Genomic DNA, 15,833 nt, shown 5'->3' on the forward strand with positions numbered 1-15,833 from the left:
CACTCTCTCTCTCTCTCTCTCTCACACACACACACACACACACACACACACACACACACACACTCACTCACACACACACACACACACACACTCTCTCACTCACTCACTGCATCTCCTGAAGAACGTGTCTGAGCGATCTGGATGGTTTCTCACTGGTCCTGTTCACAGATATCTTTATTTTACTGTGTGTTATTTTACTATCACTGACACAGTATTACAGTTTTTGTTAATAATATAAAATGTATTTTATTTTGATATTTTACTTTAATTTTTGTTAAAGGTTAAGTAATTTAGTTGTGTCTTTATCATTTTTGTTAATTGTATTCATTTTTTCATTTTTTATTATATTAATCATATTTTATACCTTTATAGTAGTTATTAAGGTTTATTCTTTTAGTTTTTTGGGTTCCTGGGTTCCTCCAATGCTATTTTAGTATCAAGGATATTCTATTATAGTTTTTGTTAATATTTTGAAATAAATGTATATTTTTTTTTTACATTTTTTTTATATTTTTGATTTCACTTTAACTTTAGGTTAAGTTTGAGTGTTTTTGGTGAAGTTGTTGTCTGTCTGTTTGTTTTCGCCATTCATTCATTCATTCATTCATTCATTCATTCATTCATTCATTCATTCATTCATTCATTCATTCATTCATTCATTCATTCATTCATTCAATGTCTTGGGTTTGGGTTCCGGCAGTGTTAATTTAGTATCACTGATAGACGATTATAGATTGTGTTAATATTGAAAATTATTTTTTATTTTTATATTTTCTGTTTTCACTTTAATTTAGTTGTTTTATTTATTAATTTAATTTATTGATTGATTGATTGCCTTCTTGCCCCTTTTGTTGCTTTGTTTTGTTGCCTTTTTATTACCAATGTTTTATCTCACTTCAGTTAACATTTATTTTATTTCAAGTAACAATTTTTATTTTTTTTTCAACTTCTGATCATGATCAAGCATCAACATGTAGGTTTTATGTACATCTGTGTTCTCATACTGTGTTTTACTGAGTGGAAACGTGCAGAAATCATCTATAAATCTAGTTGTTTTTCTCCCTCTCTAACTCTTATATTCTCAGCACAGTAGAACGATCTGCTAATGAGACGAGCTTCTCTGTTCTCCCTCTTAAGAATCAAACGGTTATTAATGTATTGAAGAAGAAGAGCAGATGAATGACGACACTCCCTTTGACCATGTGACTCCTCAGAGACCAATGATTCATCTGCTTTCCATCATTAATTCATGCCGGAAAACTTCACTAATGTTCGATCACATCTAACCTAGAGGACGCAGTGTCTCGTTCCCTACTCAGGGAACCATGGTTACATAAGTAACCCGAGATGTTCTCCCTCTTAAGAATCAAACGGTTATTAATGTATTGGAGAAGAAGAGCAGATGAATGACGACACTCCCTTTGACCATGTGACTCCTCAGAGACCAATGATTCATCTGCTTTCCATCATTAATTCATGCCGGAAAACTTCACTAATGTTCGATCACATCTAACCCACATTATCTGCATGACTGGCACTTAAGAACTTAAATATCATCTTTCATGTTTTTTATTTTCATTCGTTCAACTTATGAAAAATATTAGAAAATTATGCAAAACATCAAAACGACAATGAGCTTCATATGAAGAACCTCAGAGACTCCAGCAGAAAACTCCTGTAAGACTGGAAACACAATTCAATAAATATTTCCTATTTTCATTCACCCCTCAACAACTGTATTTTTCTTTGAAGAACTAAAGAAAAATTAAATTGTATTTTAACCATGATTTACTTTGCGATTACAGATAACTCAACTGTACATTGTTAAACAAAAAAAATTAAATAAAAATATATATTATAATTATAATAAAGTTTTTATTTTATTTTATTTTATTTTATTTCGTTTTATTTTACCATTAATCATTTTGTTACGCCAGAAGTTTCAATAACTGATTTAAAATATGACAAAACAAGCTTTAAATAAGCCAAAACAACTAAAAATCAAGATATTTCATATTTTAATTCATCCCCTCAACAATTGTACTGTATTTTTCCTTGAAGAACCACAGTCTTGGAAAACCTGGATATATGAGGAAAAGTCATGGAAATTAATAAAATCTTAACCCGAATATAATATTTTTAATGAATTTACATTTTCCAAGTTATGCCACATGCTAAAATATATTATTGGGTATAAACTGAGTAAAAAATATATTTTTTATAAAATATAAAAATCCTTATCTCTGATCCAGTAAATCATGAATGACTGGAAAGTTTTGCAGACTGGTTAAAAAGAACATGAACCCTGAAGAACACTGAGCTCTTAAAACTCTTTAGAAACGTACTCGGTTACTAACGTAACCTCGGTTCCCTGAGATACGGGAACGAGTACTGTGTCGCTAGACGCTACGAGAAACTCCTTTTCTCCGATTTACTGAAGCCTTTTTTTCAATCACAGCAGTGCATCTGCACTGCCATTGTTTCAGAAATGAACCAATGATGGCGCAGCGGAGCTGTGCGAGCCTATGGCGAAGCAGCGTGCCCGAGCCCACCAAAATGGGCAGGGCATGTGGCTATATAAGCAGGTGCTCGGCATAGGATCACTGATTCATATCGACTGAAGCGACGACAGAGTCGTGCAACATCATAGCACGGCTAGCTACGCAGTACTCGTTCCCGTATCTCAGGGAACCGAGGTTACGTTAGTAACCGAGTACGTTCCCTTTCGATACTTTCACTTCGTACTACGGGAACCTACAGGAACCTATTCAATCACACCGTGCTATGGTAGATGAACGACTTATAAGTAATTGTCCAGGGACGTCCAGAAGGGGGCCCTGCAGATCAACTACAATGAAGCAGGCCATAGCTAGAGACCCAGATTCTTTTCGGGGTCAAGAGGAGGCAAAGAAATGGGCTAACTCATAGAGGTCGAGCCCGGCCTTACATAATCGTTCTTAGAGCTTCGCACAGCCTTGGAACTAGATAGGGCCGAGAGCATGCCGGAAGCTAAGCCCAGACGTGGGAACTTCAGCGGGTTCAAAACATAGTCAAACCCAGCAAGGATTAAATCCAGCCTTAGGGCGGGGATATGGTTCCTGGAGTGTTTTGAGCTCAGAGAGACAGTTAAGCAGAAAGGACCTGAGCCTGCAAAGCAGGGACGTCTAGGTTGTAGAACCTGACAAAGGTGGATGGCGAGGACCAGCCGGCCGCTGCACAAATTTCTGCAATGGACACACCACTGGACCATGCCCAGGATGAGGCCATGCCTCTTAGGATACTACCGTCATGTTGTCCGATCGGACTAAGACATGGCATCCCTCTAGATGTGGTAGGAAGGACTGTAAGGCCTGCCATACTGCCAGCATTTCCAGGCAGTTGATGTGCAGCTTTGTCTCTTCGCTCGACCACGCGCCAAAAGCTGGTCTGCTGTCGCACAGGGCTCCCCAGCCCGTGTTTGACTCATCTGTGAAGATGACCTTCCTTTTGTGCATCATCCCCAGGCATACGCCCTGTTTGAACCACGAAGTGTCCTTCCAAAGGGCAAGGGCTGCGATGCAGGCTTGATCCAACTTGATACGAAGGCGTCCGTGATGCCAAGCTCGGGATGGAACCAGGGGTTTCAGCCAGTGTTGAAGAGGCAGCATGCGAAGGAGGCCTAACTGCTTTACGTCAACTATCCAATGGGATAGGCTTTGTTTTGTGACCGGAAGCCCCTTGGTGCGGCCACCAAAGCATACAAAGAGCTCCATAAGGCCCAGCATCCTCTGAAACATTCTGAGAGGAAGGGACGCGCCAATTGTGAAGGCGGTTGTCAGCCGCTGTATAGCCAGGACACATTCCAGCGAGACTACAGCTCTCATTTGGGTTGAGTCGAAGACAGCCCCCAGAAATGAGATTCGTTAAAGTGGTCATTCTGAATGCGCACTTTACTAGGGCGCGGTTCAAAATCCTGAGGATGGGCCTGAGGCTGCCATCCTTTTTCGGGATGAGGAAGTAGCGGCTGTAAAAGCGCTAGCGTTCGTGTTCCCTACTAAGATGGGGATCACACCACAGAAACGCGGGGGTTCTCAAGCGAATTGGAGTAGATAAACTCGTTTTATAATCCCCATAACCCCCTTTGACACGCCGGGGATGGCCTGCCAGGTCTCGGCCCTTGTGGCAAGGGGTTGAACTGGTTCGGGCGGCGGGTCGCTGTGAAGGGACCCGGGGCTCGCCGTGTTTGGAAGAGGAAATTTGCTCTCTTTTTGAGTATGTTTGTGTTTTATTTTGTCCGCTATCACAGCGGTTGGGCGCAAAAACGGGCCCCTTGCATGCAATAGACACATTTTTCCCAGCACCCGGAACTGGACGGGGCGACTGGGAACACATACGAGGCAGTTTGGGGGGGGGGGTCCAGCCCCTTTGACACGCCGGGGATGGCCTGCCAGGTCTCGGCCCTTGTGGCAAGGGGTTGAACTGGTTCGGGCGGCGGGTCGCTGTGAAGGGACCCGGGGCTCGCCGTGTTTGGAAGAGGAAATTTGCTCTCTTTTTGAGTATGTTTGTGTTTTATTTTGTCCGCTATCACAGCGGTTGGGCGCAAGAACGGGCTCCTTGCATGCAATAGACACATTTTTCCCAGCACCCGGAACTGGACGGGGCGACTGGGAACACATACGAGGCAGTTTGGGGGGGGGTCCGGCCACAGTGAGACTTTGCCTTCTGAGGTGCAGGATCCAGCACAACCTTGGGCCAGGGTCCCTGGTGCTTCGGAAAAGGGTAGTGCTTTGCAGAGCGCGAGCGCAGCCTGGGCTCAGGCCGTGCAGAGGGCTGAGTCACAGGAGGCGTAGTCTTAACTGGCTGTTGAGTCGGCGCTAGCTTGGGGCGACTGGCAGCAGCTGCAGAACTGGAACGCTTTGGCAGGAAGTGTCGCATGGCTTGGGACGACTTCTGTGCAGCCGTGAAACGCTCGGCGAACCCTTCCACAGCACGTCCGAAAAGGCCAGTGGGGGTGACCGGGAGTCAAGGAAGATGGTTTTATCTGCTTTTTTGATCTCTGTCAAATTCAGCCACAAGTGGCATCCAGGCCCACCACGATGGCCATCGACCTCCCAATGGCCTGTGCAGTCGTCTTTGTGGCGCGGAGGGCCAAATCGGTGGTGCTGCGCAGCTCTCTGATCGCTGCAGAATGTTCTGGCCCAGACTCATCCATGGCGCGAAGGAGCTTCGCCGGGCACACTTGGAGCACCGCCATAGAGTGTAACGCAGACGCAGCCTGGCCCGCCGAGGTGTAAGCACCACCAGCGAGGGCTGAAGTTGTTCGGCAGGGCTTCGAGGGATGAGCGGCCTTTGTCTTCCATCCGATGGCAGCGGGGGGGCAGAGGTGTGCAGCCACCGCTTCGTCCAGAGGAGGCTACTTATCGTAGACCTTCTGTGCAGCGCCATCGACCGTAGTGAGGGCGGGAGAGACAGAGGAGCGTAAACGAGCTGAGTAGAGGGCACGCCACAACTTCGTCAGCTTGTCGTGAATCTCTGGGAAGAAGGGCACAGCTCGCTGAGGAGGGGTCTGGCAGCGTCCCGGCAGAAACCACTCATCTAGGCGGCTGCGAGTGGGCTCTTCATGCTAAGACCACTCCAATCTGAGCTCCTCGACGGCTTTTGATAGGACATGGATGAGCTTGGTGTCCGTACCAACCCTGGCGTCGATCAGCTCCTCAGACAGCAAGGGGGCAGGGTCAGCAATGGAGCCCGACCAATCCTCAGCATCTGAGACCGCTAGGGACATACTGTCATCAAGCGGCTCGTCATCCGATCCCCCAAACGAGACCAGGTCACTCGCGATGGCAGAGGGGCGCTGGTCTGGATGGGAGAACGAGACGGGGGAAACCTCTCTTTGTGGAGAGAATGAGGTACGCGGGCCTTGAGCCGACGTAAGCTCACTCATATCCGAGCGCTGTGATCCTCTACCCTGCTGTTTGTTCCTCACAGGTTCCTGGGAGGAAGGAAACGGGGGGGGGCGCGAGGGGCGGGGTCGCTTTCTGAAAAGAAAGCTATCCGCGAGCACAAAGAGGCGAGACTCATGCTCTCGCAGTGGGAGCATGACGTCTCAGTGAGCGCGGCTTCTGCGTGGGATTTCCCCAGACATTGCACGCATTCACTGTGCCCGTCATCAGTGTGCAGTGGTGTCCTGCACGAGCCACAGCCGTGGCTGCAACAACGTCGCAGGAAATTTGCTCAGAAATTAGCTCTTTTTTGTTACCACAAGCAGGAAAGCGTCAACACAGGTGCTCTGCAGATGGCTCGTGAGCGAAGCGCTGACCTGCCTTGAGAGCGACGCGGGAACAGAGCTGCTTGAAGCGGCACGCTGATCAGTGCTGCTTGAGAGCGGCGAGTGGCGAGCTGCGAGCAGTGAGCAGTGAGCAGAGAGCAGAGGCGGCGAGCTGATCTTGCTGCTGTAGAACGGCGGCTGGATCAGCTTGCAGGCGAAGGCTTCAAATCTCGTAGAATCAGCTTGCATGCATTCACTGTGCCCGTCATCAGTGTGCAGTGGTGTTCTACATGAGCCACAGCCGTGGCTGCAACAACGTCGCAGGAAATTTGCTCAGAAATTAGCTCTTTTTTGTTACCACAAGCAGGAAAGCGTCAACACAGGTGCTCTGCAGATGGCTCGTGAGCGAAGCGCTGACCTGCCTTGAGAGCGACGCGGGAACAGAGCTGCTTGAAGCGGCACGCTGATCAGTGCTGCTTGAGAGCGGCGAGTTGCGAGCTGCGAGCAGTGAGCAGAGAGCAGAGGCGGTGAGCTGATCTTGCTGCTGTAGAACGGCGGCTGGATCAGCTTGCAGGCGAAGGCTTCAAATCTTGTAGAATCAGCGAAGAGCAGTAGATGTCGTCGCTGAAGGAGAAAGAATCAGTGATCCTAAGCTGAGCACCTGCTTATATAGCCAGATGCCCGCCTATTTTAGCGGGCTCGGGCGCGCTGCTTCGCCATAGGCTCATGCAGCTCCGTGAAAGGAGTTTCCCGTAGCGTCTAGCGACGTAGTACGAAGTAAAAGTATCGAAAGGGAACTAAAAATGCCTTGAAAGCAAAACTTTGTCTAGAGATCTTGTTTTGGGTGTTGAGAGTCTCGCGCACGCACGCACGCACGCACGCACGCACGCACGCACACACGCACACACACAGCTTCTTCAGTCATGTGACTCTCATCAGTCACAAGTCACAAATCACAATCTACATCATCATCATAATCAACATCATCAAAATCATCATCATCATCTGCGTCTCTCAGTTACAAAGGAACCAAATGAAGTGTGATCTTACCTCATTGATCTGCTCCACAGAGAACCAACAGAACCAGAAGAGAGAGACACAGTGTATAAGTCAACAATAACACAATCCACACACACACACACACACACACACACACACTTCATTATATGAACCCTGAAGGCTTCACAAAGGCCAGGCGTGTTTGTCAATGTGTGTCTGACATCTTCATCTATAATAGAGTAGACAGAAGCTCACTGATCATGGAGAGGAGAACAGGAGCACAGCAGAGAGAGGAGGTGATGGGAGAACCACGGGAGAGGAGAGAGGAGACGTGACAGGAGTGAATGATGATGATGATGATGATGATGATGATGAAGATCAGTGCTTCTCAACCTCTCGGACTCAAAGCTCCCTGTCCAACACAATAAGATCCCAACTCTTCGTTTTATTTCTTCATAAATTATGAGATGTTTTTTATTTTATTTTATTTTAACCATGGTTTTGTGATTTTAGATGTTTCAAGAAATGTACATTCTAGAGGGACAAAGTGCTTTCTTAGCACTTTAATAAACGTAGAATTTTATTTTATATAATTTTTTAATGAATTTTATGTTTTTTTGCTCTTGCATTTTATTTAATTAAATTTTTAACTATGATTCACTTTGTGATTTCAAAACTGTAAATTCTTAAAAAACAGTTATAAAGGGGAAAAAAAGATTTTAAAAACAACATGTTGATCATTTACATGTTTTTTTAAAGCATAATTTTTCATTTTAAAGCATTTATTAACGTTCAATTATTTATATTACTATTATTATTATTATTATTTTGTATTTTAACCATGATCAATTTTGTGAGTCCAGGTGTTCCAAGACCTGTGTGTTCTTGAAAAAAAAAAAAAAGCTTTTTTTTAAAGCATATTAATGTAGATGAATTTAATTGAGCTTAATTGAATTTAATTGAATTTTTGATTATTTAATTTTAACCATAATTTTGAAATACCAAAAGTTTCAAGAACTGTATGTTCTTGATGAAAAACAGATATTGAGGGTCAATAAATAAATAAATAAATAAATATGATTACGCTTATTTTTTTAAATTTAGAACGCACCGTTGTGGGCCCCGGCCCCTGGTTGAGAAGCACTGATCTAGTGTCAATCATGCTGCATTACTGCAGGTGTGTGTGTGTGCGTGTGTGTGTGCAGGTGTAACCATATTTTGGGGACAAATCTGCACCTAGAAGTGAGTTAAATTGAGTATGTCCTCAACTGTAAAAATGGTATAAAATAAACTTGTAAAAAAAAAATATTTGTGTGAGGATTTGTTTAAAGTATAGCAGAAGTCTAATTAATTTAGAAAACATGCAGTAAATGTGTGTGTGTGTGTAACGCTTATGCAGCAGCAGCTGATGTGAACACACTCTCACACTAACAAACTATCTGATTTAACAAAACAAAGAGAAACACACTCATCATCATCATCATCATCATCATCATGAATGACACTAACCATGAGTAAGCGGCAGTGAGGAGGAGTGTTGGGGGTAATGCATTACAAGTAACGCGAGTTCCGTAATCAGATTACTTTTTTAAGTAACTAGTAAAGTAACGCATTACTTTTTAATTCAGAAGGAAATATCTGAGTTGCTTTTTCAAATAAGTAACGCCCATAACACATTACTTTCAATAAAAAGTAACTGTGTAATTAGTTACTTTTTTAGGGAGTAACGTAATATTGTAATGCATTACTTTAAAAAGTAACTTTCCCCAACCCTGCTGTAGATGACAGGATCGATGAGCTCTTACCTCGTACTCCTCTTTGAAGCCGTAGCCCTCGGCACATTTCATCTGCGTGATGTGCTGCAGAAGGTCGGCCACGCGGATGGCGGGATGCAGCTGGCCCGTGTGGTACGGCACGTCCACGGCCTCACGCTTGCGCAGCGAGTGTGTGTGCGACGAGTGTGTGTGTGTGTGTGACTGCACCAGGCTGCTGGTGTCACTGGTCAGGGTTTGAGTCTCGTCTGCAACACAGGACAGAAAACACACGCGATGACTTCAGGCCGAAGAATGCAGCGGTCAAACACATCACGCTTTTACGCTTCCTTTTACAGTGACTTCCTAATGGCCCTAAAGAATTCAAATGTTCATAATCGATCTTGAGCTGAAATGTAGTTATAAATTGAAAGAATACTTCACTTAAAATGAAAATGCTTCATCATTTATTCACACTCACACCATTCCAAACCTGCATGCTGTGATTTCAAAATGTGAAATAATGTTAATAATATAATTATGTATAATATTATAATATAATATAAAAACAAATAATATAAAATAAAAATATAATATATACGAAGTGTTCATTTGCAAAAACAGATAACTCAGTTTTTAAAATTGTTCAAAAATCATGTTTTTTTTTTAAATCCTGCATTCCAATTAATGTGAATCAAACTGCAGTTGGGTTGTTTTGATTAAATAATAATAATAATAAAAAAATAGAGCTAACTAACACAATAAAACACAATAAAAACATAATAACACAATAAAAAACATGTTATCTGTTTTTGCAAATAAACTCTTCATATTATAATTCAAAAATTTTATATAATAAATACAAGTAATTAATATAAATAAAAAAATAATAAAATATGATTTATTCTGTGAAACAAAAAATAAAACTAAATCACACAACCCTGTTTAAAAAAACTCTGAAAACCAGCTGGATGTAGCTGGTTTAACCTGGACTTCCAATCTGGCTGGCTATAAATTGTTCAAAACCTCTCTACAACCAGCCTGTTAAACCAGCCAACCAGCTAACAATGGTTTTAGCCTTTTTTTCAGCAGGGATATGATACTGTATGTAAGAGAGTGACTGACATTTAAGCTGTTATTCACTGAAAATGCAGAAGCATAACAGAACAGTAACACCTTACAGGTTTGGAATAACATGAGAGCAAGCACATAAAGACATAATGCACATTTTTGGCTGAACTTTTCTTTTTGAATAAGTAAGGCAAGACACTGCAGGTGAAAAAGATGGAAATTTAACTAATAAATATCACCGTTCTAGTAAAAAATGCATTAATTAATAGTATAAATCTGAATGCTGGATAAATCTAGAATCAAAATTCTTGTTTGATTTTGTTGACATATTATAGTTTAAGGTTTTTACTGAAGTAATTGTGGATTTCTCTTTTTATCACTCCATAAATCAGAAATGACTGTCAACAGACAGAAAATGATTAATTTTCACTATGATTTTAGGAATAAAATGTTGTATAAAACAGTGTGAATTATATATATACAAACCCCTCAGTAAAACCCTTCAGAATATAGATAGGAATAAAACTTTAAGTTTTGGTGTGTGCAAGTGCTGCTGAAGTGGAGATAAAAACTCAGCACCTTTAAATATATGCATTTTTACCACATTTTTAGGAGTAAAATGTTGTATAAATCAGTGTATATGAGAAACCCCACAGTAAAAAATCTTCAGAATATAGATAGGAATAAACCTCTAAGTTTTGGTGTTTGTAAGTGTTACTACAATGGAGAAAAAACTGTCCAACTTTTAAAGATTTGAATTTTTACCACGTTTTTAGGAATAAAATGTATAAATCAGTGTGAATGATGTATTAACAATCCCCTCAGTAAAAACCTCCAGAATATAGATAGGAATAAACCTCTAAGTGTTGGTGTTTGTAAGTGTTACTAAAATGGAGAAAAAACTGACCAACTTTAAAGATTTGCATTTTTACCACGTTTTTATGAGTAAAATGTTGTATAAATCAGTATGAATGATCTATGAACAATCCCCTCAGTAAAAATCTTCAGAATATAGAGAGGAATAAACCTCTAAGTTTTTGTGTTTGTAAGTGTTACTACAGTGAACAAAAATCTTTTTAAAGATATATACTGTAACTGAAATCTACAGATGCAAATAGGAAAGTGCAATAAAATGTGTATTTTGGATGTTTTATTTCCACTAGTCTGACCGAAGATATGTTTTTCAAACTTGACCAGTGCAATGTTCCTCCTGTAAGTGTCTTTGCCTTAATTGCTTGTATTTTTCCAGATAATCAATCAGTGTAAAAGAAAGCGCTGGATTCATTGGCGATGGATGATCATGACACGACGTTGCAGGAAGGGTGGATGAGTGGATGTGGAGGGAGGGATCGATTGACTGCCCCGCTCGTTCATTCCTTCGTGAAATATCACGTGATGCTTCCTCTGTAACTTCAAAGAAACACAGCCTATGTGTCTGTTTTGCCCTGATCTGAGATCTGCCATGAGGCGTGGGTGCTGTCAATCAACAGCAAAGCATGAGCGGATGAGTGATGACGGATGACGGATGTTCAGAACCACATGGGCCAAAGCACAACAAGCCAAAGCAAAGAGAGCACAAACACAATGCAGATGCACATGGGAGGAGGATGATGATGATGATGAAGATGCGGTGGACGAGTGATGCTGTAACGCGCCAATGGAGGGAGAGGGACGTGATTCTAGTGAAACACACAACCTCTGTCACGCTGATGAACTTACCATTAATGGGGACTTTTAAGCAGATACATTAGAGATTAAATGAGAGAAGAGAGAGACAGAGAGAGCGAGAGACAGTCAGAGAGAAGAAAGAGAGAGAGAGAGAAGACAGGGTTTAAGCAAGAATTACACCAAAGAGAACTAGCATAGCTCTGATCAGTCACAGGGCGATCGGGGATCCGGGTGTTATGGGACTCAAATCACAATGAAGGAGAAAAATGAGTTTCAAAACAAAAGTAGAAATGCAAATAAAATTGATGAACATTGCAATCGCTTCATGGAGATCTGCAGAGCAGCGGCCTCACACGGAGGAGGTCAAAGGTCAGACTCGTCATCTGTTAAAATTACGTGACCTCATTCTCAAAAATGATCTACAAAAAATACGGCTTCAGTGAGGATAAACATGATCTGTGCTGAACTCTGTGTTTTGTGCAGCTTAAGGACAATACATGCATTTCATTTGAATTTAAAATGTAAAAAAAAAGTAACTAAAAATATAATAAAATAACTAACTACATAATACTATTATTGTTGTTATATATTGTAAAAATAGAAAAATAGAAATATAAGAAATTTATAAATGTAAAATTATAATTTTAAAATAAAATTATAATTAAAAACATAATAAAAATGTACAAATACGAAAAATGAAAAAATAAATGTTAAAATAATAAATAGTAAAATATAAAAAATATAAAACAGAAATATATTAAATTAATTAAATTATAAATTAAAATTATAATAAACATCAAACAAATAAATATTTAGCAAAACTATAAAAATAGACAGAGAAACAATACATGCATTAAATTATACATTACAATTATAGTAAATGAATAAATCGTATAAATGAAAAAAATTCAAAATAATGACTAAAAATGATAAAACACAAATATAATAAATACGTTAAATTATAAATTGAAATATTATTAATAATAATATAATATTAATAATAATTAATAATATTAATAATAATAAAAAATAGTGAAATAAGTTATAAATGTAAATTATAATAAATAACTATAATAAAATATAATAAAAATAGCACAATAGAAATCTGTGTTAAATGATCAATTAAAATTATAATTACAAATATAAACATGATGTGATGAACATCAGCATCATCTTCGCTGCTCCATGAACCCTCATGTGCCGGAGGTGAAGTTTTCCTGTTTTCCCCCCGCTTTATTGTGTAAAGTAAACCTGTTTCCCGCACGAGCAATCGTTTACATGTGCCGTTAGCAAAGAGTCATTCATATTTAATATGCCGCTCTGAGCTCTTATTTTTCATCACATTATGTTTCAATCAAATTCTCAGGCCTTGCGAGGGCCGACTCTGGGGTACAGAGTGCTTTAGATAAATAGGGTGTAGAGGTGCCGCGTAAATTAGACAAAACCTGCTTTATTATTCTATTTTATCATAGAATAAACCAATAAACAACCGCAAAATAAGAAAAAGAAAAACAAGTAGGTCAGAAAGAGCTGCTAAAGGCATAAGAAACATTTGAGAGAATAGCAGAGAAGCAAAGAAACACTGGAGTGGATGTAGAGAACGAGACGGAAACACTGATCCAGCCATCCTCCTCCAAAAACTACAAAAAACATCCCGAGGGGAAAATCGACACCGGCAAAACCGTCTCCACGTTTACACAGTAAAGCTTAGGCTCGTGAACCGCATCAACCGAACCTGAAGGACCGCAGGCCGATGCATTTACATCTACATTCATGCATTTGCCAGGCGCTTTTATTGCATTTAACATTTTATCAGTTCTTCAGTTCTAATGCAACAGCATCATCATCATCATCCTCATCATCAGCTCTAGTTTAAAAAACACTACAACTTTTAAACGTGCACTCCTCATCAGTATCTTGGTGTCCACAAAAAATAGGATGTTTTCTTGACTATGTATTTATTTATTTTTTTCCCCGAAATTTAACGCATTGCATTATTATTAATAGGGTTGCAAAGGGGTGGAACGTTTCTGGTAAATTTCCGGAAACATTCCAAAAATGCCTGGAATATTCAAAAAAATCCTGGAAAGTTTCCAAAATTTCTGGAACGTTTCCGACATTTACTGGAAATGTTCCACTTTTTTGCAACCGTAATTATTAAACTATATTTATTATTAAATTATGAATGTATAATTTGAATTTATTAATACATAGATTTAATATAATGATAATTAGTATTATTAATATAAAATGTAAATAAATGTATTAATAAAGTAACATAATACATTTATTTAATACATATTTTAATAACATACATTTTAAATTATGTTTAACATATAATTAATTTTTTAAATAATATAAAATAATTGAAATAATAATATTAATTGCATTAAAATGACAACAACAACTAATTAATTAATTATTGTTTAAATTGAATTAATTAAACATTGATAAATGATTATTACATTGTTACATTAAATGTATTAATTTACAATTGTAATTTATCAATAAATTATTATTACTCATATAACTAATAATATAGTAGTAGTAATAATAATAATACTCTTAATTTTATTACATCTTCTAGTATGGTTTGTTTAATCAATTTTTGGATGCTTTTTTGGAGCTCTCTGACTTCAAATGTGTGATTTGTCTGAATTCAAGGTGTGTTGAATGTGCAGCTACAGCATCATCCATCCACTCCTCCACATCCAGTCCACATGTCTGTCCATGCAAATGAGATGTCAGACAGGAAGTGACATCACCGAGATGCGGATGGGATGGAGTGAAGGCGGAAGCCAAAGGAAGAGAAGCAACAGACGGAAGGACAGGTGTGCTGATGAGAAGCTGCGAAACAAGCCAAATCAAACGAGCATGATGAGGAGAAACACAGACGTGACTCACCTAAGATCGCGGTGGGAACGAAGGGGTCTGGAGGAGAAGCACAGAAACACACAGAGAGAAGAGAAACACGCACACACACACACACACACACACACACACACACACATACACACACACACACATACACACACACACACATACACACACACACACATACACACACACACACATACACACACACACACACATTAGTCCGTCTGAATCATCAGCTTTCTGCTTTAATACAGCAGATCTCAATCATTTGACTTCAAGCTCCTCTACTGTCCAGCACAACTTTCAAAGTCAAACAAGGCAAGATACTTCCTTCAGTATTTCTGCTACAATCATGATAAAGCTACTTGTTTTTAATACTTTTTATAAACAAACAGAGACAATAGATGCTGAAAGGAAAACATAAAAAAGAGAAATTTGATGTATTGTTTAGTATCTTAATTAAAATAAATGTAATACTGTAATATATATATATATATATATATATATATATATATACACATGTATATGCGTGTATGTATGTATATGTGTGTGTAAGTGTGCGTGTGTGTGTGTGTGTGTGTGTGTGTTCGTTCTGTGTGTGTGTGTGTGTGTGTGTGTGTGTCTGTAGATGATCTGACTGTGTGTGTGTGTGTGTATGTAGATGATCTGACTGTGTGTGTGTGTGTGTGTGTAGATGATCTGACTGTGTGTGTGTGTGTGTGTGTGTGTTCATTATGTGTGTGTGTGTATGTGTGTGTGTGTGTTCTCTGTGTGTGTGTGTGTGTTCACTATGTGTGTGTGTGTGTTCATTATGTGTGTGTGTGTATGTGTGTGTGTGTGTTCTCTGTGTGTGTGTGTGTGTTCACTATGTGTGCGTGTGTTCATTATGTGTGTGTGTGTGTTCATTATGTGTGTGTTTGTGTGTGTGTGTGTGTGTGTTCTCTGTGTGTGTGTGTGTGTTCACTATGTGTGTGTGTGTGTTCATTATGTGTGTGTGTGTGTTCATTATGTGTGTGTGTGTGTGTGTGTGTGTTCACTATGTGTGCGTGTGTGTTCATTATGTGTGTGTGTGTGTGTGTGTTCATTATGTGTGTGTGTGTGTGTGTTCATTATGTGTGTGTGTATGTGTGTGTTCACTATGTATGTGTGTGTGTTCACTATGTGTGTGTGTGTGTTCACTATGTGTGTGTGTGTGTGTTTTTTTTATGTGTGTGTGTGTG

General features: G+C 39.8%; 1 protein-coding gene across 1 annotated transcript in view; it reads right to left on the reverse strand.

Annotated features, from left to right (window-relative positions):
- Positions 1-15,833, reverse strand: part of LOC107570365 (receptor-type tyrosine-protein phosphatase mu-like) — a 137,725-nt gene that overhangs the window by 46,321 nt on the left and 75,571 nt on the right. The window contains exons 13-16 of the mRNA XM_016256596.1: positions 14,641-14,667; positions 11,788-11,799; positions 9,052-9,266; positions 7,298-7,306 (exon numbers count right to left, since the gene is read on the reverse strand). Coding sequence (XP_016112082.1) covers positions 7,298-7,306; positions 9,052-9,266; positions 11,788-11,799; positions 14,641-14,667 — 263 coding nt within the window. The remainder of the gene's footprint in view (positions 1-7,297; positions 7,307-9,051; positions 9,267-11,787; positions 11,800-14,640; positions 14,668-15,833) is intronic.

Source organism: Sinocyclocheilus grahami, unplaced genomic scaffold (genome assembly GCF_001515645.1).
Source record: "Sinocyclocheilus grahami isolate Dianchi unplaced genomic scaffold, SAMN03320097.WGS_v1.1 scaffold1448.1, whole genome shotgun sequence".
Lineage (NCBI taxonomy): Eukaryota > Metazoa > Chordata > Actinopteri > Cypriniformes > Cyprinidae > Sinocyclocheilus > Sinocyclocheilus grahami.